The following is a 25980-nucleotide window of genomic DNA, read 5'->3' on the forward strand; positions in this document are numbered from 1 at the left end:
TGTAATTTTTTTTTAAAGAAATTTTAGATTAATGCTTTTATCCTCTTTAATAATATATGATAATATAATTTTTAGCATGAAGTATAGGCCAAATACCTCTTTTTTTAGCTCATCTGATTTTTTGAAAAAAAATGATGAGTTATTGTCATCACTTGAGCGGTTGTCGGCGTCGGCGTCGGCGTCGGCGTTGCCTGGTTAAGTTTTATGTTTAGGTCAGCTTTTCTCCTAAACTATCAAAGCTATTGCTTTGAAACTTGGAATACTTGTTCACCATCATAAGCTGACCCTGTATAGCAAGAAACATAACTCCATCTTGCTTTTTGCAAGATTTATGGCCCCTTTTGTACTTAGAAAATATCAGATTTCTTGGTTAAGTTTTATGTTTAGGTCAACTTTTCTCCCAAACTATCAAAGCTATTGCTTTGAAACTTGGAATACTTGTTCACCATCATAAGCAGACCCTGTACATCAAGAAACATAACTCCATCTTGCTTTTTGCAAGATTTATTGCCCCTTTTGGACTTAGAAAATCAGTTTTCTTGGTTAAGTTTTATGTTTAGGTCAGCTTTTATCCTAAACTATCAAAGCTATTGCTTTAAAACTTGCAACACTTGTTCACCATCATAAGTTGACCCTGTACAGCAAGAAACATAACTCCATCCTGCTTTTTGCTAGATTTATGGCCCCTTTTGGACTTAGAAAATATCAGATTTCTTGGTTAAGTTTTATGTTTAGGTCAACTTTTTCTCTTAAACTATCAAAGCTATTGCTTTGAAACTTGCAACACTTGTTCACCATCATAAGCTGACCCTGTACAGCAAGCAGCGTAACTCCATCCTGCTTTTTGCAATAATTATTGCCCCTTTTGGACTTAGAAAATCATTTTCTTGGTTGAGTATTATGTTTAAGTCAACTTTTCTCATAAACTATCAAAGCTATTGCTTTAAAACTTGCAACAGTTTTTCACCATCATAAGTGGACACTGTACATCAAGAAACATAACTCTATCCTGCTTTTTGCAAGAATGATGGCCCTTTTTAGACTTAGAAAATCATGGGTAGGACAATATTTCTATTACACAAAAAAAATCAGATGAGCGTCTGCACCCGCAAGGCGGTGCTCTTGTGTTAACATTTGAAGCTGTATTAGCAGCCACCTGTTTTGAACAAACATTTACTTCCCAAATTTCATTATATTCTAATACCTTGTTATAAGCAGCCACCTGTTTTGAACAAACATTTACTTCCCAAATTTCATTATATTCTAATACCTTGTTATTAGCAGCCACCTGTTTTGAACAAACATTTACTTCCCAAATTTCATTATATTCTAATACCTTGTTATTAGCAGCCACCTGTTTTGAACAAACATTTACTTCCCAAACTTCATTATATTCTAATACCTTGTTATTAGCAGCCACCTGTTTTGAACAAACATTTACTTCCCAAACTTCATTATATTCTAATACCTTGTTATTAGCAGCCACCTGTTTTGAACAAACATTTACTTCCCAAACTTCATTATATTCTAATACCTTGTTATTAGCAGCCATCTGTTTTGAACAAACATTTACTTCCCAAACTTCATTATATTCTAATACCTTGTTATTAGCAGCCACCTGTTTTGAACAAACATTTACTTCCCAAACTTCATTATATTCTAATACCTTGTTATTAGCAGCCACCTGTTTTGAACAAACATTTACTTCCCAAACTTCATTATATTCTAATACCTTGTTATTAGCAGCCACCTGTTTTGAACAAACATTTACTTCCCAAACTTCATTATATTCTAATACCTTGTTATTAGCAGCCACCTGTTTTGAACAAACATTTACTTCCCAAACTTCATTATATTCTAATACCTTGTTATTAGCAGCCATCTGCCTTAAGCAGCGAGCTTGTGTTGCTCCCTTGACTGTCCACTTCATACAGGTTTGTCTGTATATACAAAGTAAAGAGTGTTAGATAGGTGACTTACAAACTTGATTTACAGGCTTATGTTAACACTTCTTTCCGTGTTTTTATACATTTTGATCTAACTTATTGAAATGCATTCAAAATTTAGAAAGAAAGAAGAAATAAAAAAAAAAAAACACATAAAAGCCTTTTTATCAAAATTTATGATTTTATTTGGAACAGAATACTGTCCTAGAAAAATGTAGTGTTAAAAATTTAGGTAAAAAAACATGTAAAAACCTTTTTATCAAAATTAATGATTTTTTTTTTTTTGGACCAAATGTTCATTAAGCTGGTTAATTACTGTGCCTGTTGAATGCTAGATTTTTTTTTATAATATGGTTAAAGAAAGAAGAAAACTCAAGTTTTTGAAGAAATACTTGCTGTATTGCGTGTACTTATTTCAGCTTCTTTCCGTCGAGACAATATAGTTATAGAGGAAGATGATGATGGGGTTGTGTATATAAATGAAGATATGTCCCTGGCTGACTCGGAAAATGAACTGATGTATGAGGTAATATAACAAGAGTTTAAGTAGGATGCCATGTTTATTGATATTTCATCACTGAAAGTCCATTGGCTGTAAAATACCATAGATGTTGAACAATAGTGTTGATGAGGATGTTTAGTTTATTGAACAATGTGTCCTATCGGTTATAAAAAGTTCTTAACTTACACAAATTAAGAAGAACTATGTCAAGAATCCACTTGAAGCTCTTTAATTTAAATCTGTTCACGTAACTTTTTCTCCATGCTTCCTTCAAGTTTTTTTCTCCTCAGTTTTTCTCTTTTTTTTTTTTGGAACTATATTTTCCATGTCACATATACTTATTTCTGTCAACAGTTTCCATCTGGTTCAAATTGAACTAATTGTACGTCTTCAACATTAAGTGGACATGCGCATAATGTCATGAGTTTCATGTCAAATTTTTTTAGTTATGCTGCATTTGTAGCTCATCTGATTTTTTGAAAAAAAATGATGAGTTATTGTCATCACTTGAGCGGTTGTCGGCGTCGGCGTCTGCGTCGGCGTTGCCTGGTTAAGTTTTATGTTTAGGTCAGCTTTTCTCCTAAACTATCAAAGCTATTGCTTTGAAACTTGGAATACTTGTTCACCATCATAAGCTGACCCTGTATAGCAAGAAACATAACTCCATCTTGCTTTTTGCAAGATTTATGGCCCCTTTTGTACTTAGAAAATATCAGATTTCTTGGTTAAGTTTTATGTTTAGGTCAACTTTTTCTCTTAAACTATCAAAGCTATTGCTTTAAAACTTGCAACTCTTGTTCACCATCATAAGCTGACCCTGTACAGCAAGCAACATAACACCATCCTGCTTTTTGCAATAATTATTGCCCCTTTTGGACTTAGAAAAATCATTTTCTTGGTTGAATATTATGTTTAAGTCAACTTTTCTCATAAACTATCAAAGCTATTGCTTTAAAACTTGCAACAGTTTTTCACCATCATAAGTGGACACTGTACATCAAGAAACATAACTCTATCCTGCTTTTTGCAAGAGTGATGGCCCTTTTTAGACTTAGAAAATCATGGGTAGGACAATATTTCTATTATACAAAAAAAATCAGATGAGCGCCAGCACCCGCTAGGTGGTGCTCTTGTTAGACTTTTAATATTCTATCAGTATTTTTAGGGGACTTGAGATCTCTTTTTTTTTTCATCCTAAAGATCTTTGTGACCTGTATCTTTGATAGTATCTTTGCTTGTTTTATAAGTAACATTAAAATGTTTTGTATATTTCAGATGCCAGCTATAGGAGAGTCAGCATCAGAAAAGTTTTTAGTACAAGAGCATGCACGTACGCGGCAACTAGAGAGTATTATAGACAGTCACATAGAATCTCTGAAGTCTAACTCGGAAACTGCCATCAAAAAACACAAACGGTAGCAGGCATGCTTACACTGTACAGTGTAGACGAGCAATGAACATATTCTGTGATATCTATATTTAAAACGGGATTTTTTTTTTGGATGAATTTCTGTGCTTATATCCCAGTTATGTGTGACAGACTTTGTCTTACAATGTAACTGGTCTGAACTAAAGATTTTACAGGACTGATGTGTATGCAATACAGTTCATTTGATATATTCTGTAGAAATGTGGCATTTGAATATTTTCTGTCAGCAGATTGACTTTTGTGCTTATACAAATGTACTAGTTTTTGACTTTAGAATGATGTGCTATAAAACTGTCAGACAATCAGTTACATAGTTATATATGTTGTTAATATAGATAACAATAAGGTGTCATTTAGTGTTGCCTTGTAAGTACCAGATATTAGTACATGTATGTGCTAAGGTTTTATAAAAGACACTCAGCTTTTGTTGAGAACTAAAAGTTTTTTGCCATTTTTCTGCATTTATTGAGTAGTTAAGTATATATATATATATGTTGAAATATATATTTAAGAGACTAGCTGTTGTTTAAAAGGATGTACAAAGATAAGCTCATACATTTTTTGCATTTATTTATTTTTATGTAATTAAAGGGGCATAATGCCTTGCGTAAATGTGCTGCACAAATAGAAAGATAAATACATGTAGATATCCAGAATTATGAGGGTAAACAGAAATTTTGATTATGTTATTTTTCTTGATATCTTTTGTTCCAGTTTTCTCAGAATTTTCTCTTATATTTTGAACATTAACCAGAATATTAAGCATTTTGTTAGTTATCTCTCTTGTTTTAATTACCTACCTGTATTTGCATTGTGAAATTTCTCTAAAATTTTTTAAATAAGCCTTATTACTGTGAAAGAAGTTGAAAGAATTACTGTGAAATCATTTAATTTGCCATAAAATTCCCAGTTCAAACCAAAATGGACATGGATTCTTATAGAACACATTTTAAATAAAGCAAAAGTAAAGCTGAATTTCCTTTAATTTTGTTCATTGTGATTGTGTTTCATAGATTGGTTAAACCATGAAATCCTAGGAAATATACTTCCCAAAATAAAAATAATTTCATGGTATGGAATGTTGTATTTTTACCTTTGGACATTTGTTCTCCATTTATTGTAAAAAGTAGTTCTTGACCAAATGAATAAACTTTATTCTGGGGCCCTTACACATTAATGTTTTAACTCTGAAACTTAGACTTGTACTAGCAAATGCTTTAAAAAAATTTCGCTGTGGCATTGTTAAATAAGCTAAAGTTGTAATGAAACTGCCTGAATGTGCATTTTTCAACCAGAGATACAAGTAGCTCTGAAAAATTTCAACATATGGCAACTTTGTTATTTGCTGGTCAGAGTTTCAGACTAACATTTGTGCATATGGACTCTGTTTATTTCACTGTTCAACACCTTTTAGACTGATTGATTATGTGTTGCCACAATGTTGCCGTCTATGTTAGAGATTACCTCAGTTTTCTCATTTGAGTTTTTATGTTCAGTAACTAATTTCCTAAATATACATGGAAAACATTCAGTTATTGTAATCATGTCTTGTGCAATTCTTGTGTATCAAAATTACATTCAAAACATAATCAGTAATCTCTGTTTCATACATGTTAAGATTTACAAGTAAGGAGAAACACATTTTGTGTCCATTGTTTTCATGCCGTTCATGTTTTTTATTGACCATAGTGTCACAGGGTAGTGTTAAAGTGGTATGTCTCTAGATTTATATAAAATATTTTGAAATTACTTTTATTTGTTAGTAACAGAGAATAGATAATGAAGACAAAGTTTTCCACAGAGTTTATCATCTGATTTACAATGGTTCAAAAGTCAAATGCCTTTACATTGTTTATCATCTGATTTACAATGGTCCAAAAATCACATGTGAAGGAATTTACCGGTAACCATGAGGACATTAGCTCAAGTGATTAAATACTCGACCATCTAAATGGTAATGATGGACTGTGTTAAATCAGATGATAAACCAGAAGGCAGCATTGTTGATTCTAATTCTAACACACACATTAAGTTAAAACCTAATTATATGATAAAATCACTGTCAACTTCATTCGTCTGAGTTTTGGTGCACAGGGGGTCATGCAGCCATTTTAAATCGTGTTCTCTTATTGGTCCATGGGTCCACTTTTGTTCACCACAGAATAGATAACACTTTTGTAACTGAGGATAATACCGTTTGTAACTTACCAAAACTTGAGCCATGTTAGAATTATAAAAATGTTTTATATCAGTTGAAATTCTTGATAGTGTTATGTACTTCTGGAAAGATGCCCCTTTAAACACATACATTTTATCCTACATGATATTAAATGGTATAATCAAAACATACTGGTGCATGTGTTGTGATTTGTTATACTTTATATATGTATTAGTTACATTGTCACTGCCATTTCTTTGTGCTATACCAAATTGCTCTAAACTTGAGCCACAGGATACACCGTCATGTGTCTAAATTTCACATAGAATCTTTGAGAAATACAGAGTGCACATTAAGTCAAATGCATTTTTCTTATATTTGTTTGGACTGCAACATATTTTTGTCCCCCCACCCTCCTCCCACCAAACACACACATGCCATTGTCTGTCTCTTTGTCTGTCCGAATGCATATCTCAAAAAGTATTTGACATGGAGACATCAAACATCACAGGATTGTTATTCAGCATGTGAAGTTGTGCACCTGGTGTTCTAATTGGAATTTCAAGAGCCAAACCAGAGTTATAGGCCTTGACTTGCATAACAGTGACAGGAGTATGGGGCACAAGCGTTCTATGGACATAGATCTTGTCTAAATTTAAAGCTACGGCCCCTTGTGCTTTTGAGCAAACAGTATTTTACTGTAATCTATATTTGAACATTTTTCTATATTTAGTAAAATTGGCACATCATTTAAATGAAAACCAAAAAGACCTTACCTACTTTTTTTGTTTTCAAACCATCATCTTAGATTACTATGTACTTGAATACTCTTGAGTAAAGAGACTGAATATGGCCAACAGCACAGTATAGTTTGTTGGAAGTTGCATTATTGAGTATATTCTAGTTAGTTTACCGACAATTTCCTGGCAGTTACCTTTTATGTTCATTAGGCTAATGGCATTCTTTTAATACAGCCCAACGCGTTAAAACTTGAGAATGCCGAAATTGCATACGATTGTCATTTCTGGTCCGTTACCTTACTTTTTTGAATGATGTAAAATATTAGTGCTATTGACTTATATTTAAAGTGAAGTCGAGGAAAAAACTTTGTTACCAAAAATGTAGACCAGTAAAAAGTAGAAAATATATTTGTATGTTATCACCTTGGTGCGAAAAATGGATAAATGCTTCTTAACACCCCTTCAAATAATAAATGGTACTGCCCAAATTGAATGATGGATCAGTCCAGTTTAGAAATTTAGTGGGGTGAAGGTTAAGAAGCATTTAGCCTGCTGTCAGCAAGTGATTCTGTCTTTTGCGACCAGTGCAGACTGATCATGATCTGTACTGTTTGCTGCTTAGTCAGTAAACTTTCATTGAACATCCCTTCAAATAATGAATGGTACTACCCTAATTGAATGATGGACCAGTCCATTTTAAAATTTAGTGGGGTAAAGGTTAATGTTAATGCAGGTGACTACTTTTTACATTGATGTGACAGTATGTCAAACAATATCTTCTTGATTTTATTCGTAAATGATATTTTATTAACAGGGATTATCTCATATTCATTCAGATATATATTGACTGTGTTAGAGTTTGCATCAGTTTGTTTTAGACTTAGAATCAGAAGCTTAGTTTAGTTGAAATATTTCAATGGACTCGCTTGACTTGACTTGATAAATAGAAATGTTATTGTATTTTTGTTAGCTTACAGGAACAGACAGTTAACTTGACATGATCAGGCCTGGCTTTGAGTCAAAAGCCTTAAGCCTGAAAACCTGCTTCCTGCTTGCTAAAGCCTGAAATGTCCTTTTTAAACTGAGCTATATAGGGCCATTCTGCTAGTAAAAAGCCTGAAATCAGGACAAGTTGTGAAAATTCCCAGGCCTGAATTATTAACTGTTATCACTGTGTTTGTACGTGTCAGTTAAAAAACATCCGCTGAAGTTTAGTGGTATTGTAGCCTGCTTAGTTTGGTCAGTGGAAAGTGTAAGGCAATGAGGGATAAGACAACTTTAATCACTTGTCAAACCAGATTTGGACTTTGGGTAGATAGTTTTGACTATTGACTGGCAAGTCATTCAATACTTGTAAAATATGAAAAGTTATTTCTGTCATATACCAGTAATAAACCCCTTATTGGTATGAGGTCCAAAGTTTTATTTTGCAAGATCCACATAATTATAGACTATACACCATTCTTAACAACTGCAATGGTGGTAAGAGGATTTTTTTTTAATTTTTGAAATCTCTATTAATAAGAAATGTCAATTTTTTCCCCAACTTGTATTTTACCATTGTTGAAATAAGAATCACTGTTTCAAAAAAAAATTGAAATGTTACCAAATATTTTGGGTAGAAATGTTGCTTAAATGCTACTTTTAGATATTATACTGAAAGTTTCACTAGTTTTACTGCCAATTTACAAATGAAAGTCAAAATTGAAGTTTTTGGTGTGTACAATAGAAAAATACCACATCAGAATCATGTTTTTTTTTTCAAGATTAAGGTAGTTCTGCATGTTTGGATCGAAATTATTTCTACAATGTAGAATTTGATTAAACACTGATTTTTCAAAACTTCAGAATATACCTAGAAAATTAAGCAAATAAAAAAGATAGGGTCGTGTGCTTGATTTTTTGCTAGACTGATTTGAAAAATAGGGACCTCATGCAATATTTCATAATGAGAGTCTATGGAAAAATCATAAATTTCTTAACATTTTCGTGAATAGAAATTTTTCTACAATGTAGATTTTGATGAAACTTCTCACAGCTGTAAATAAAGACATGGCCTATAATTTGATGAAATAAAATATATGGGTCCGTGTGCTTATTTTTGAGATATTTGACCATGATTAAAGTAAACCGGACATTTCACGCTAATTTTAGGACGTTATTTTGAATTATTTAACATGTGATATGTTTTAATATCATATTTTGACTTTACAATATAGCAACAGTACCATTGTAATAAATTTACTCACAGGTTGCAATTAATTCATAAAATGATTTTCTGTACCGTACGCCGAATCCAGTCTTTATTCTACGTTTTCCGGAAAAATGGTGTCACGCCATCACTTCCGGTTTATCAAACGTGCAGAACTACCTTAATTCAAAACTAATCTGGATATTTATGAAATTAAAAAAAGTCCCTATTACCAATCCCAGATAGATTTAGTTCATACAGAAAGAGAAATCATGAAAAGATGGATCTATCAGTAGTAACAAAAACCTTTTTTGCCCCTGTATAATAAAAGACTGTTATATTTATGACTTCTAATAAGGTACATTATTAATGAATCGTGTGATGTAGTGATTAAGTTTGAACAAAAAAGAAAAAGACAGATCTGACTTATTTAACCCTTCACAATGAGTTCATGTTATTTTGTTTATTTGAGATTTATGAATTTTGCATAAGATCAGATAAAGAAGTTAATTATTTTGAAATTGACTTCATTTAGAAAAAAACTCAGATACTAAATCCTTTTCAGAGAGTTCAAAGTAACTGTACAGTTTACATTATATTGTATACAAGATCAGGCTAAGTAGGTAATTGTTTTCATATTAACGTCTTTAGCTTTTCGTTATTGAGAAAAACGACGATAAGACTGATTATTAATTTCTTTACAGAGAGTTCATAGTAATTGTTTATTTTAGATTATTTACAGAATTTTGTATGAGATTTGACTAATTAGGTCATTATTTTTCATATTGACAACTTTAGTATTTCATTATTGAGAAAAACAGACTAATAAAATACGTTTTTATAGACAAAAGTTCTTGTTATTATAGAGTAGAAAGAAAGACATAAATGGGGATTTTGAAACAGTCTCAAGGGGTCATTACTTAGGAGTTCATTATGAGTGTATTTCAAAGCTTTCCTTGTATATTACAAATGATATTTATTTTGTTGTCAGTTGAGCTGGACGGAAATGCTGCCTAAGAGCTGTCTTTGCATTTGTATGATGTCTTAAACATTTGAAGAAAATGTGTTAAAACAATCATGTTCTTACACGACTCGATTCATTTTCCTATTAAAGGAAGAAGGCTGAAAAATGTGTTTTATTATACAAAACATTTTTCTGAAGTCACAGTAATAACATCATATATTATACCATTTAAAACCACATATAATTATTATTACAAGGGAACTGGCAGAATTGTCGTAGAAACAAACTAATGAACTTTTGTGAAACAGACACCTGATCTACACCCAATTAGGGTACATTATAGAAAAATTAATGTAGATCTTGTTGCTTGCAATTACTAGTATTCTGAATTTACTGTAATAGGATGTGAACTTAGATACCATGCCAGACATATTTTCTGAATTTCATTTTCAATAATGCAATTTACAACCATTATTGATAAGTCAGTATTAAAGGGGCACGTGTCATGATGTACATCACAGCAGTTCAGTTAATTTTCAGAATAGAAACATCAACAGAATATCAATAATAATGAATCAGTTTATTTAAAGAGATGTATTTAACAAATAATCAAGGCCTTCGAGTGGTTTGTCATCTGATTTACCATGGTTCAGAACTCGGATCCGTAGGAATTGAACCACAAAGGTGTTAGCCTGATTGGTTAAATACTGGTTATTGAACGATGAGCTGTGGTAAATTTGACGGTAAATCACAGGAAGGTCTTGTTTTCATTCTGACATGCTCACTGAAACATTTAAATTAATATTAATATCATGCTGGACTTCGTTTACCCAAGGAGTAATAAACCAGACATCATGCTGCAATTTGACGTCATAATTGACGCCATAATGCTCTTTTATCGGTCCATGTGTCAACCGTTGTTTATCGCAGAATATACAACTTGAACTCCTTTTTTGTTTAACTGGAAATCAAATCGAGTCATGTTAGAATTGAAGTTAAATTGTAACTGATAGCTTAATTACTTTACCCAGGAAGAGAACTTTTCAACCTGATTTATAGACTCACTGAATTGAGACATTTTTACTTATAATTTACAAGCATTACCAATCAATAAATAAAAAAAACTCCTTTTGGCTAATTGATTAGTTCAAAACCTGCATGCGGGGCTGACATTGATGTAGTAAATATACTTCTTGTTATTTAACTGTCTGTTCTCACTATACCTTCCCACAATCTTGTCTATAACTGCAAAGATATTTATATTTCAATGAACTTTTCACCTTAATATGTCTAATATTGCAAAGATATTTCAATGAACTCTTCATTGTGTGTCTATGTAGGATATTTATATTTGAATGTTGAACCCTTGGTCTTGAATGAACTGAAATAGCCTTAAATGGTACTTACAGTGTCTGGTAGTTGTCATTCTTGATATGTAGGTGTTATTTACCATTATCAACTCTAACAGTGCATTGTTGAAATATATTAATTAACAGATTGTGTATTTTGTTATTTATTTTTTTCTACAGATTTTCAGTATTAAAACATAAACTGCACAAAATTGTTTCTGTTATATTTCATGGTTGGTCTATGTTTATATTGTATGGTACATACAATGTATGTAAGTATGACAAAACAAACTTGTGCTCAGTTCTTCATGTTCTCATCCGACAGAGGTTCGTCAAAATCCTGAGATGTTCATCTAGGGAACCATGGTATAGGAAAATGAATTCCTCAAAGAAAAACCACTTTCCATTTGCCTTTGGCAAGCAGTACATGAATATAAGCAATAACATGACTCAACAGCTAAATAAACTTAAATAATTGCCAGAAATCTAAGCTTTTTAAGTGAATACCAGCAGTATGGTTGTGCTAAAATTCCTTTCACTATATTTTAACATTAATTTAAGTTGCATTTATAGTTAAAAAAACGAGCTTGCCCGCTTTGCTCAATAGGGAGAGTGCAGATCTACAGATCAGAAGTTTGATAATCAGACGAGGCATATGTTCTCTGTGACTATTTGATAAAAGACTGTGTCTGAATTCGCTCATCCTCCACTTCAGATTCATGTGGTGAAGTTGTCAGTTACTTGTGGAGAACAAGTTTGTACTTATGAAGAATCCAGGAGCACTGGTTAGGTTAACAGCCCACAAAGATTTCTAAAATGGACTGGTCCATCATTTAATTTGGGTAGTACCACTTCTTATTCAAAGAGGTGGGCACTGAAAAACTGACAGAATAAAGAACAGTGCTGACAATGGCCAGCCTGCACAAATGTGCAGACTGGTCTTTGTCCGCACTGGTCTCAAAGGCATAACAACTTGCTGCTAAAGGGTAACTATAAAAAGTCATTGATTCTCTCACTGAACAGTGCAATTACTCTTTACCTTCCAGTAAGAGTATAAAATACAAGAAACAACTAGGAACAATCTTGAATTTTAATACCAAATATTTCATTATAAAATATTCTGACTCTTAAAAACAAATACTATAATTTCTACATTGTGATAAAATTCACCATTCATATCAACAGACATAACATTCTCAAAGAATATACATAAATAGGCTAACTACAGTATAACATTGACCATTCGCAGTTGTACGTAAGGAAATGAACAAATGCATAAATTACCCAGAGTTCCAAATCAGTCCAAATATAGAAATACAGGAAAATGGCCACTGTCTACATGAACTGCTCAAGACCATGTGCTCGAGTCATTGATTCTCGTGCAGACTACTATATAAATTATTATTATACTGCACTGTGGCCTGCTAGGAAAATCTATCAGCATATGAATATATTTTTTCAGTTCTGTCTTTTCAGGCTCGATCAATGTATAGAAGATCTTTGTTTCTGTGTTGGATCAAAATGAGGACAAGATGCAATATTTTTATGACTGACTTATATACATAATAGTTCAAGAAAGAAAGACATTCTAATCTTGCAAGTGCAACAAACACATTTTCTTTTTATTTCTAGTTTTAACTGATGTTAATTTATTTTATAGCTTCTTTTATTGGGAAAGTTTCTGCTATACTTCACTCTTATCCATGCAACATTTCACTGAAAAACATGCAATAAACTACAGTATATGTTTTTGCTTTTTCTAGGGAAACTTTTCTTTGATTTCTCTTTTAAATACGGCGTATCATTCAGATTATAATACATCATTGTAAAAAATATTTCCAAGGGAGGTAATAGGAATGTTCTTAATTTTCAAAGTATCTTGATTATTTTTCAATTTATGGTCAATTTTTTTTTTTTCGATTAATTTTCATTGTAAATTACATCCAATCCGGACACCAATAAGTTTTAAACTTTCCATTCTGGCTTCATATATATGTGGATTGTTTAAAACTCACAAAACAGTCCTTTGAAAAAATAATTATAACATTAGCACACAAAAAAAATTGAAAAATTTATGTGAAAAAAATTGTATGGTATTAGTTTTACAAACTTTTTTTATACGTTATGTGGTCATTAAAGTGACAAAAAAAGAAAGTATCAAAGCTATCTTTCAAATTAAAAAAAATCCTTTTCCATGCCTAAAGGCATTTAGCATTTAGACTGGCAGATATTTCAAACTACCACATAGTTATAAGCTTTAAAGAGTACAAGTTTAAACTTGCATTTTTTCTGTTAATGCCCAAAATTCTTTCCAAGATGTTAACATTCCAGAATTCAAAACAGAATACATAAGTAATCTGTTAGTGACATAAACATTCTTTGCTTTTCTAACATCTTACAACACTTTTAAACAACACAAAAACATGGCTTTAAGTAAAGAAAATAAGACCGTCTAAACAAATTTGAGATTTATATAAGGGGCTAATCAAAACAAACAACTTAACCTACATACACAATGATAAGACCCTTAAAATTTTGATATAATCTGCCACTGAAAGCAAAGTACAATTCTCTTTAATACTGTGCAAAAGACTGCACACACACACACAACGAAAAAAATTTTATCTGTAATGGTTTCTTTACATAAAAAATGATAACTTCAACTTTACACATAATGACGTTTAAACTTCCAAAATTAAGATTTTTTTAAAAAAATGTCTCACATTTTGGTAAGGAATTTATCACTACAACATACAATACTTTCATTAAAAACCTAAAAATTATTTATACATTGAAATAGTTAAAATGTGCATTAAATGCCTAAAACTTGTATACACAACTTTGCAATGTGATACACAAACAATAAAAACTGTGAACAAATTTAAACAGGTATGTATGCTACATACCAGTGATGTAATAAAAAACCATGATTTCATATTTAAGCATTGATGTCATAAAATGTAATAGTGTCACATAAGTAAGGTAAATATATAAGTTTCCTAACTTGACAGCCTGCTGTATAAAGTTTCAACCAATTCAAATTTGTGCCACTTTAAAAAAAAACTTTTCTTAACTTGACAACATTTCATTAATGAAAATGATAAAATGAAAATATTTTGATGATGAAAAGTGAACCTGAAGTTTGTAAGCAAATGTTTTAGAAGAATTATATCTCGAGGGCTTGGTGCAAAACTATTGTAAGTGTATATTAATAAAGAACAAGATACAATAGTTTTGCGCCAAGGCCTCGATCTGGTATAAAGAATTAAGCCACACCATGAGAAAACCAACATAGTGCATTTTCGACCAGCATGGATCCAGATCAGCCTGCCCGTCCGCGCAGTTTGGTCAGAATCAATAATGTTCGCTTTCAAAGCCTATTGCAATTAGAGCAACCGTTAGCAAACAGCACGGATCCTGAACAGACTACACAGATTTGCAGACTGGTCTGGATCCATGCTGGTCGAAAAATGCACAATGTTGGTTTTCTCATGGTGCGGCTCAAAAATATTACTTGAAGTCTGTTATGGTGATAATGATAGATGTTTTATAATCTGAGATATTGCAATATGTTTTACAAGTTTTTATGTTGTGATATACTTGTTTCATCTAGGGACATGCCCCTTTAAAAAAGTTTTTATAACGGTTGTATATAACCAGGATTTTTTTTACATTGAGGAAATAAAAGGTGTTTACAAGAAATCTGTCAACATAGCTACACTGAGCCTCAGGTGTTTTAAACAACACAATGTGACATCTGCCACACATTGTCCTAAAACATATTGTTATTTATTTATGAAAACTATTTTTATTGATTTTATAAACCACATGTCAAACATTGTCTGATTAGTAAAAAAAAATTTTTCAGTACATAATCATTCTAACTGATGTTTCATTTCTTAAACTTTAAAATGTATAAAAGAGTGTATAATGTTTAACAGGACCTGGTATGATTTTATGATAAGAAATGATAACAAAGACAATATGTTAAAAAATCTTTCAGTTAAAAGTAACCCCACCCCTTTCAGATGCAAAAAAAAAGAAATATAAAATATATATATAAGAAAACACCTGAAGGCCCATTTTGCTTAATTGTCACTAAATGTTAATCAAAGATGAGTAAAGTAATCAAATTGCATGACTACAATTTCATCATTTTATACAAAATGTACACAGGTATTTTAATGAAAGAGACATTATTTAAATTTTAATGTACAACACTAGATTAATCTTAATTTATAAAGGATACTAAAAACAGTTCATTACAAAATATAGGCTGTAAAGTAAAATTTGAAACAGATTAAAACAATACCAGTAAAATATCTAAATTCATTCCAAAAGCTTTTCAAAATGATGAAGCCTAAAAAGCTTAAATTTTTATACTTTTATATACACAGTATAGATACATTTAAGAAGAATATATGAAGTATGTAAGAATTTTAAGCTGATGTGTAATTGAAAGCTGAGGAATATTTATAAAGGCACAAAACAGTGCTTATAAAAACCCATTGTAAAACAACACAAATATAATGTTCATAACATATATACTATAGATCAACTTTATGCATCAAGGCGCGTCTGTACTTTAAGCTCATAACAATACTGCAGTAAAGGCCGAGGATAGCGGATAAGTCATGCCTCACTGTTGAATTATAATAATATAAGATAAAAACATATATACACCAACCAAAATAAAGCACAGGAAAGCACATTTTCATGAACTTATATCTCAAATACATTGTATCTGTTTAAAAACAAAATCCATCCCAGTAACAAAAAATCCATTCACTTAAGCACATATACCAGTAAACAGTATTGACTCTTTGTTTTAAGATATTGAAACTGTCAATTATACTTATACTTTTAGAATTCAATCACTTTTAAATCATAAGTCAGAACATTTAAATGACTGAAGTTGGGGAAAATGTCTGTCTAAAGCAAAATCAGCAAGGGAGACAATCTCAGCACACTCAAAAACTGAACAACTTGATGAAGGCAATCTTTCTTCCAAGGTTCCTGGAAATAACCTTATTTTTTTCACTATTAAAAGCTTTACAGAAAGTTGTATTATAAATACAAAAAGAGAAAAATCTAATAAAATTAATCTCACACTTAATAAGTATATAGACAATTATATACATTATAACATAAAGCATTAACAAAAGTAGGTACCTGCTTTTTCATGAGAAAAAAATAGTGTTCTCATCTCTAAATCATGGACTTAGTAAATATCATAAACTATTGAGCATCACTTAAAACTTCCATTACTAGTTCTAGCACAAAAGTCAAGAGATGATGAAACTAAAGAAATATTGCCATGGTTACTGATATTCATAACCATATTACAATGGATACAAATATTGAACAGTGTAACTCATAGTATTTGTTTTACCTTTGATTCATATTTTTTCCAAGTGAAAACAAGGGCATTGTAGAATATAAAAGGACTAGTCTGATAAATATCAACTGAACACATAACATAGCTATTTCATCCTCAATCAAGATATTTTTGACTTAAAATGGCTGAACTCTATCTATGAAATTCCAAGGAACACCAAAATCAGCAAGACCTGCCGGAGTCATAAACTTCTGGACACGTGCCATAACACTGACCTTGTCCCAGCAAAGTTCAGACAGTTTTGGGAGTGTAAGAGGTAGTCGTATTTTGTACAAGTATGGAGCCCTGTACCCATCTCTGTGGACACCGCCAAATACAAACATGTGGCCAGAAGGGGACACTATGGCACTGTGGAAGTATAATGGATCTGGTAGCTTCATCGCAAGTTTTGTCCACTGAAGTGTATCAAGTCTAAGGTGCCAAATGTCAGATAGAGATTTATGTTCAATGTCTTGGTTATAATGTCTACCACCGCTGACATAAACATTCTTGCCCTCCTGTGCACAACCAAAACTGCATCTTGGGAGTGGGTAGCCATGAGCAGGATCTGGAAGAGAGTTGTGCTCTGTCCAGTGATTTCGTGCTATGTGGTAAATGTAGATTTTGTCAAGACTCTCTGCATTGTGTAGGCGTCCACCACCAAGTACATAAAACCTAAAAAATAGATACCATATAATTATAAATTAAACAGAAGCTCAACTAATGTAGAATTTAGAATCAAAGAGCTATAAAAATATTATTTAATATACATTTTTGTTTAAATGAAATATTACAGCAAAGGTAAAACTGTAAGGATTGTATATATATATTTTACCTTTCGCCATCTTTCACAACCTCCTGCTTGTACCTTCCGTTTGGAATTTTGCCGGTTGGCCGCAGTTTCTCCCAGGACATTGTGTGAAAACTCAATTTATGTAAGTCTGCAACAGCCTCACTGTAATAACCTATAGCACCGCCGAAAACAAAAATTGCATCTTTGTGGAATATCAAACTTTGTCCATAAGCTGGAGGTGGGGTAACGTCTTCAACCTCTCCACCACCACTGTAAGACATTGCACTTGTTTCGAGTAGTTGCCAGCATAACTTAGCTGGTCCTTTCTCGCTACAGCCCTCGCCCGCAGCTTGTAATTTGGCTGGCTGGTTCATACGTAAAGTTTTTATTGTGTTACTCATTATCTGTCCAAAGGGGTAACCTGTCCCACCGAAAACAAACACCTGCTTATTATGAACTGCAATAGAAGCTGATGCACATGTAATTGGAATGTTATCAGATTTAACGTTTGTCCATTTCTGAGTAGCAAAGTTGAACTTCCACAGCTCAGGTAAAACTCTGCTCTGCCGAACCCCGTTCCTTTCATCCATGGGGCTGTATCCTCCAAACACGTAGATATCCGACTCATCGGCGCACATGCAGTGGCCACTTCGTCCTTTGGGTCTTTTAGTGTCGTATGGCTTAAATCTTGGGAGGATATTCTTAAACCTGACGGTGCTAGAACACGATGATCTGGTCAATTTTTCTGACAAGTTCCTACTCGACGCCATCTTTGTTTATGTTTACCTTCAAATCGGTTACTTCCGTGTATTTCCGGAAATAATCGGAAAATCTTTTTGGCGTTTGAAACGAAAAGACGTTTGAAGCGGAAAGATCAGAAATAAAAAGGAAGAAATAGCTAGACTCTTCCACGCGTTTATACTACATATTAACTGTATTCACTAAGACAGTTCAGTGTAACAGACTAAGGAAGAGCCTGTGGTATTTATGGTGTTCAGCTGGTGCTGGGACAACCCGGACCATCATCTACTACAGTGTGTACTGCCCAACAATCACAACTGGGAGGCACCGTGGGACAACCCGGACCAGACAATCCAGACTATATTCGGGACAACCCGGACCGCGTTTCAGAATGACCTGGACCATGTCTCTGAAAGTTCTATACCACTATTTTTACCAAATAATATTTCTTCGTGTTTCAGAATAACTAGTACAGCTATTTAAAGACGAACAATGTTCATTTTTAGTAAAACTTAGTTCTAGGTTGAGGTTATGGGCGACCCGGATCATATCATTCGTTCAACTACCTATATCACAGTGAAGTTTCTGGTTTCATAACATAGGACTTCATTGTTCATATATTTTTATTGAAGTGTCTACGGGTACAGAATAATACCACTCTAGAGAATCTTAGAACCGTACGTACCGCTATAGACTCTATATAGTTCGATATGCCGTTTCCGTAACTAGATTTTCCCTGATTTCTCTTTAGATATATGACAAAACCATTAAAATATAAAATGCATCACCCTAAAGAGAGTGGTAACAGGACTTTATAACTTTTAATATATCTTGATTTATTTTTAATTTATCGTCAAAAATAGGATTTTTATGTGGTGCCGTTTGCAACTATCTATACAGTCTCTCTTTTGTGATATCCTTATTTTTATTTTTATGGAACCAGTACATCTTGAAATACAGCGTATCTAATGATATCACTAATTATAATTTAGGATATCATAAAATGAACTTGTGATATCCGTTGATGAACTGATGGGTGATAACAACAGAAAAATCAGGGTGCAAAACCATAACTGTTTTAAATATATCGCAGTTTTGGTATATTTATGTCTATAATAATTAACTTTGTAACTGTTTTAACTGAATTAAATGGTATTTTTATACATGAGAACGATTGGAAGTGCAGAACCATACTAACATAAGTTAATCTAATTAGTTTCTAATTTATCTCTTCATTCTATAGATATACTGTAAATTACAAAGACAGAAAATGTGTCTGTCTTTCAGACTTCGTCTAACAACATATTTTGTTATTACGTAAAGGAAGACATTTAATACAATGGCTGATGTTGATAGTAGGATGATAGGATAGGGTGATAAGATGGTAGGATGCTAGGATTGCAAGATGATAGGATAAGATATGATGATAGTAGGGTGATAGGATAGCATGGTAGGGGATAGGATTATAGGATAAGATGATAGAATATGAGTATGATAGGAAAGGATGGTAAAAAGTAGGATGATAGGACACAATGGTAGAATATTAGGATATGAGGATAGGATGGTAGGACAGTAGGAATGATAGGTCAGTATGATAAAACAGAAGGATGATAGGACATAATGATAGGATAGCTTGGTAGAATATTAGGAGGATAGGATAGGATAGAAGGATAAAAGGATATGATGAGAGGATGGTCGGTTAGTAGGATGATAGGATATGATAGTAAGATAGTATGACAGCGATGGTATGACAGTATGACAGCGATGGTAGGACAGTGGGATGATTGGACAGGATGATAGATGGTTGGACAGCAGTATAAATGATATGATGATAGGAAAGTATGATGGTGTGATATCAATGATAGGATAGTGGGATGATAGGATATGATGATAAAATGATAGGAACACGATGTAAGGATAAGAGTATGATTGGACAGCAGGCCCGGATCCAGGCGCTGAGGGGTCCGTGCCAGCTAGTTGGCTGAGAAGCAACCTTTACTCGTCAAAGATACACCTTACTATTTTGGCAAAGGAATTTTTTTTCTCAAAATTTAGAACCAGAAACGCACCAAAGGCCACCATTCCATACATGTAGTTCAAAATTTTCAGGGGGAGAGCTCCCTGACCACCAAATCAAAAGGGGAGTAACGTACCCCTACAACACCCCAAAATTTAGACATAAAAATGCACCAGAGGCCACCATTTCATGCCTGTATTTCAAATATTTCCAGGGGAGAGCCCCCTGACCCCCGCCCCCTAATATTAGCGAAGAACACAAACCATTAAACACGCACTTGTATTTAAAAAAAATCCAGGGAAAGACCCCAGAATTCCCCTAACATTGGCAAAGGCACCCCCTCCAGTACCTTGCTATGTGCCTCGGCGGTGACCTCTTCGTTCAAGACTGGTGCCCCCCACCCCCCCAACCCAATCAAAAATTTCTGGATCCGGCCTTGGACAGGATAATAGAATAATAGGAATGCGATGATGGTATAGCATGGTAGCGCCATCACCAACCAACAATCAAATTATCGTATTATCGCCATCCCACCATCTTATTATCTTTTCATCGCCACCCTCCATCATTACCGTATCATCGCCACCCCACCATCTTATTATCGTATCATCGCCACCTCACCATCTTTTTATCGTATCATCTCCAAAAACCATCCTATTATTGTATTATCGCCACACTACCATCTTATTATCGTATCACCGCCACCCCACTATCGTATTATCGTATTATCGCCACCCTACCATCTTATTATCGTATCATCCCCATCCAGTCATCCTTTTATCGTATTATCACCCCATCTCCATCTTATTATCGTATCATCGTCATCCCACCATCATATTATCGTATCATCGCCACCTTACCATCACGTTAACGTATCATCGCCACCCTACCATCATATTATCGTATCATCAGAACCCAACAATTCTACTGTCGTAGTATCACTACCCTATACCATCATATTATCGTAGCATCACCACCCTAACATCATATCGCATCATCGCCACCCTACCATCATATCATATCATCGTCACCCAACCATCCTATTTCCGTCACCTGTTGTCACTTAATACTTGCATCTTACCGAGCCACCCTTAATACTGCATAGCACAGGCATTTTACGTACTTGCGCGACTGTTGTCTTGCCGATGTCAGTATTTAATGTTAAACCGCCGTTTAAACATGCGACCACCAAGTTATGTGGTTTCCATCCACGCCCAAAATTCTCTATAAAAGTGAGACGTACAGTCTGCGAACTGGTAGATAAATGTTTTATTTCCTGAAAAAAAATGAAAGAACTATGTTTGATCCCGTGTAAAGCTGGTAGTCCCTGCAAAAGTGAATGGCACGAAGAAGTAAAAGAGAACATTGCGCTTGTGTACTTTTTATATTTGCATAAACACAGTGATAAAGTAACTCGCACTTATTCGGATTTGCCGGCCGATTTCGCATCCATAAAATTAACCAGCTGTGAAAAGAACATGAGCTAAATATCTTAATAAAATACAGTGTCCCATACTTTTGCAATCATTGTGTATAGTGATAAATTCAGCTATACAATGTATTAACGCGTAAGACAATTTACTTCCTCATTCCAGCTTAGGTCGGCCGTTTGTTATCACCAGCCTAAACACGATTTAAAATGGCGGAAGGGGGAGGAAATAATTCAGTTGATAATAGCGCTGGCGATGCTGTTCCCGGGCGCATAGGGCAACAGTTATGTCAGCCATGTTCAAGAAAAGATTTACAAACAACGGCTGATGTGTTTTGTTCAGACTGTGATGAATTTCAGTGCAATGAATGTTCAAAGGCACATACAGTTTATGCCTTTATGAAAAATCACAAGTTAGTGAATGCAGTTGAAGTGAAATCGAAACCAACTTCTTTTGATATGAAAGGAATGGATATCTGTGAGAAGCACGGAAAATTATTCGAGTTTTTCTGTGAAGACGAAAACCAGCTCTGCTGCAGTACATGTGCTATAGTAAATCACAGGAATTGTCGTAGTGTCGTAGAAATATCGGAGATTGCCGAAAAGTCACGATCAGTTGGTTTCCCTTTAAAGAGAAAATTAGAAGAAGTAAAATCAAAGGCAGAGAAGGTTGTTAATCACATAGAGTCATCGAAAGAACAACTCAGTGTAGATATCAAAACAATGTTTGCGGGAATAAAAAGAATACGAGATGATGTAATCAAAATGTTTGATGACCTGGAAGTTTACGTTACCAGGGAAACTGACGTATTTCAGGCTGAAGTAACTAATAAACAGGCAAAGAAGCAATCTAACTGTGTGAAACATATATCTGACGTTAAAAAGTCACTGGAAGTTGTTGATACAGCTTTGCAGAATGGGACCCCATCCCAGCAATTTATAGTAGAAAAGAAAATGAAAAAACAAGTGAATGAACTTTACAGGGACGTGGACAATGATTGTCAAAATCTAGAAATTGCTACCGCTTCCTTTAAGTTTGAAGAAACATTAAAGTTGCCACCATTACCTTTTTCTGATTACGTTCCCGGAAAGCTAACATTAAATTACACCTCGAACGAAGGAAAGAAATCTGTCGCACCTGTAAATCCGGTTGTTAAGTTAACGAAGATTACTTCCATTGATCTGAAGCAGACTGGAGATGATGTAAAGGAACCGTTATTCTCAGGACTTGATTTCCTGCCGGATGGTAGACTTGTTGCCGTGGATAATAAAAACATGAAATGTTTGATTTACAATGAGAAGTTTGAGAAAGTAGGATCGTTTCAGTTATCGTATATGCCCCGAAGTGTTGCTACAGTATCTGAGGATGAAGTGGCGATAACAAGTGGTGGCAAATACAAGATAGACTTTTTACGTGTCAGTAAATCTAATGATATAACTTTTATCAGGACATGTAAAGTTTCGACAAAGTATGACTCTATATGTCTGAAAGATGAGGGACACTTTGTTACTGGAACTGTCGATGATACAAGATCAGTTCGTATTGTATCTCTGTCAGGGGAAGAGAAAGATTTCAGTACCAGCCTTCCCAATAAAGATTGCTCTTTACCTGCTTTTGTGTGCGACTATATAAGGAATTCTGATAAGTTGATACTAACCGATAGGCTCGAGCATACGGTCTATATATATGACGTAGCGACCAACACCAGAGTTGTTGTCAAGAACGACCAGATCAAGGAACCACGCGGTGTAGCAGTAGGTCCATCCGACTGTATCCTGGTTTGCAGTAATAAAACAAATTCCATTGTACAGCTTTCTCAGACAGGTCGGATTCTATCATCGTACACATTAGACATGAAACTGCCATACAGAGTCTGTGTTTCCAAGGATCAATCTATTATTGCTGTTACAAATAGAAGTACGAATAAACCAAAGTTACAATTGTTTAAACTTACATATGCAGAGTGATGTTTCAGAGTATGCGGCACCATTACCACTCAGTCAGGACGGCCCGAAGTTATTGAAATACCGTTACATGTATGTTTTGATAGTTAATACATAATTTATTTTGAAGCAAGTTCTACAGCTTATATTGGAGAGTTTGAGATTTCAACCTTCGCCTTCCCCTTCAACGTCTCTTGCGAAGTTAACGTATGAAGTTGAAGTTCGATTAAAATTCCTTGAGTTTTCAAATTTTAGAATGAACCTTACTTTGTTTAATCCGCCTATTCAATTTATCCGTAATTATGATCGTTTTTTTTTTTTCGTGCATTTTGATATCAATTGTCCAAAAAGGCACGGCTTTTACAAGAGGTTTTAAAAATGAAAATTTAATAAAAACATTTCAATTAATATAATTATCGCATGGATATTAGTGCGGTTACGATAAAAAGCGAAACAATGTGAACAATGTAAAAACTCGTTGTTGTTGCTCCAAACATTTAGATTTTATATAAAATGATGTCAGTATACAATGTACGATTGTAAATCATACATTAGAGGAAATAAAAATGATAATCATATCAACGAACTTAATTGTTGATGGTGTTCTTGAAAGATGATGCAGTTAATATTTTTCAAACAAAAACATGAAACACCAACTATTTCAAATGCATTTGTCGAAATACTTTGAAATTAAGTAAAATATATGCGATAAAGCAAACACAAAAGGCATGACCATAAAATATAAAGGACAGATTCATCCGTCATGCTGTTGACTAGTAATTCATAGTTTTTCTTAAAGGCTTTTTTCACTTTGAATTGGTATTTTGTACATCGATTTCCTTAAAAGACGCGTTTTACATGTAGATAGTCATAATTAATGTATCTGATGAATGTTTAACCTTTTATAAGATATGTTGATAACATGAGTCAATATACACAAGTTATGAATACATGTAACAAGCGCACTGAAACAAAATGTAAGATACTCTCGTCATATCATACGCGTTGGCATCTTGACACTCTGCATGACACTGTATAATGTCAAACTCTCAGACTTATAATCGTGCCAAGTCACCATGTGTCTAGCGAAACAGTCAAGAAGTATTAGGTGGAGACGGAAATTGTCGCACAAAATAACATGTTGGCATATACATATAAAATGTAAGAATCAAAGGGGTGATTGACCCATAATGCCCCTCTGCCAGGCTCTGGGTCCGTGCATGTAAAGAATGGAGTTATCACATACGGCTAACAGGAAACTTCTCGCATCATGATATCATAGATCTGAAATTGTCTGATACTTAAGAAGAATTTTCCGTCTTACTAGTACAATTTTATGTTTATAATTAAAACGCAACTGTCGTATAAAGTGTCAGACAGAAATGGATTTTTTTTTATCTGAAACTGAAAATAAAATTATCCACAAAATGATAATCGCGCGTAATTATTTATTTTTCAAGTACAATGACTGTCCTGCCATGTGCCTCCGTCCAGATTTCAGTCTTTGATGCCGAGTATGGGGACAGAGTAGATGAAAAAAGACTGAAGTTTTGACTTTCGTGATATCACATCTTCGGACGTTCAAAACTTCACTTCATACGACAAAAAGACCCATCTAATATAATCAATACCGCCTGTGGACACAAATATGCCGTAGAAGTTAAAGTTTGAACAAAATCTCAATGCTTCTCAAAATCAGTTGATAACTTCATACTTCCAGGTTCAATTCAATGTATTTAGTTAAAATTATTAGCCATACAAAACTTCATTATTCTTATACATATTGATAGTGTTTCGCATCAAATTTAGTCAAATTATACATATGGATAATCGAATAACTTCATAAGCAGAAATCCTGAAACAAAGCTTTTTATTTCACATAGTAATAAAGAGAAGTCTTAGGCTTACTTAATAGAGAGTTTGAGATTTCAACCTTCGCCTTCCCCTTCAACGTCTCTCATATATATATATATATTGGGTAAAATGTCACCGATATGCGTGTATTTTATTTAAATCAGACGTTGCTACTAAAGTTTTCCTTGTAATATTAAGTAAGCCTAAGACTTCTCTTTATTACTATGTGAAATAAAAAGCTTTGTTTCAGGATTTCTGCTTATGAAGTTATTCGATTATCCATATGACGAGAGTATCTTACATTTTGTTTCAGTGCGCTTGTTACATGTATTCATAACTTGTGTATTCAATCTCATGTTATCAACATATCTTATAAAAGGTTAAACATTCATCAGGTACATTAATTATGACTATCTACATGTAAAACGCGTCTTTTAAGGAAATCGATGTACAAAGTACCAATTCAAAGTGAAAAAAGCCTTTAAGAAAAACGATGAATTACTAGTCAACAGCATGACGGATGAATCTGTCCTTTATATTTTATGG

At 33.5% G+C, this 25980-nt stretch overlaps 3 protein-coding genes across 3 annotated transcripts in view; 2 read left to right on the forward strand and 1 right to left on the reverse strand.

The window, feature by feature from the left end:
- The window catches only part of LOC123555138 (centrosomal protein of 63 kDa-like), a 214065-nt gene extending 202574 nt beyond the window's left edge, over positions 1 to 11491 (forward strand). Inside the window, exons 22-23 of the mRNA XM_053548912.1 lie at positions 2366 to 2472; positions 3724 to 11491. Of these exons, the coding sequence (XP_053404887.1) occupies positions 2366 to 2472; positions 3724 to 3867 (251 nt within the window). The 3' untranslated portion in view covers positions 3868 to 11491. The remainder of the gene's footprint in view (positions 1 to 2365; positions 2473 to 3723) is intronic.
- An 864-nt stretch (positions 11492 to 12355) lies between these two features.
- LOC123555137 (kelch domain-containing protein 10-like) lies at positions 12356 to 18284 on the reverse strand. The gene is made up of 2 exons (XM_045345764.2): positions 17492 to 18284; positions 12356 to 17331 (listed from the first exon to the last, which is right to left on the reverse strand). Exons 1-2 carry the CDS (start codon positions 18217 to 18219, stop codon positions 16794 to 16796), a joined length of 1266 nt encoding a protein of 421 aa, XP_045201699.2. The 5' UTR covers positions 18220 to 18284; the 3' UTR covers positions 12356 to 16793.
- Positions 18285 to 21846: 3562 nt separating this feature from the next.
- On the forward strand, positions 21847 to 23604 carry LOC123555696 (E3 ubiquitin-protein ligase TRIM71-like). Its single transcript, XM_045346286.2, has one exon. The coding sequence runs from the start codon at positions 21847 to 21849 to the stop codon at positions 23602 to 23604; it is 1758 nt and encodes a 585-aa protein (XP_045202221.2).
- Positions 23605 to 25980: the final 2376 nt, after the last annotated feature.

Source organism: Mercenaria mercenaria, chromosome 7 (assembly GCF_021730395.1).
Source record: "Mercenaria mercenaria strain notata chromosome 7, MADL_Memer_1, whole genome shotgun sequence".
Lineage (NCBI taxonomy): Eukaryota > Metazoa > Mollusca > Bivalvia > Venerida > Veneridae > Mercenaria > Mercenaria mercenaria.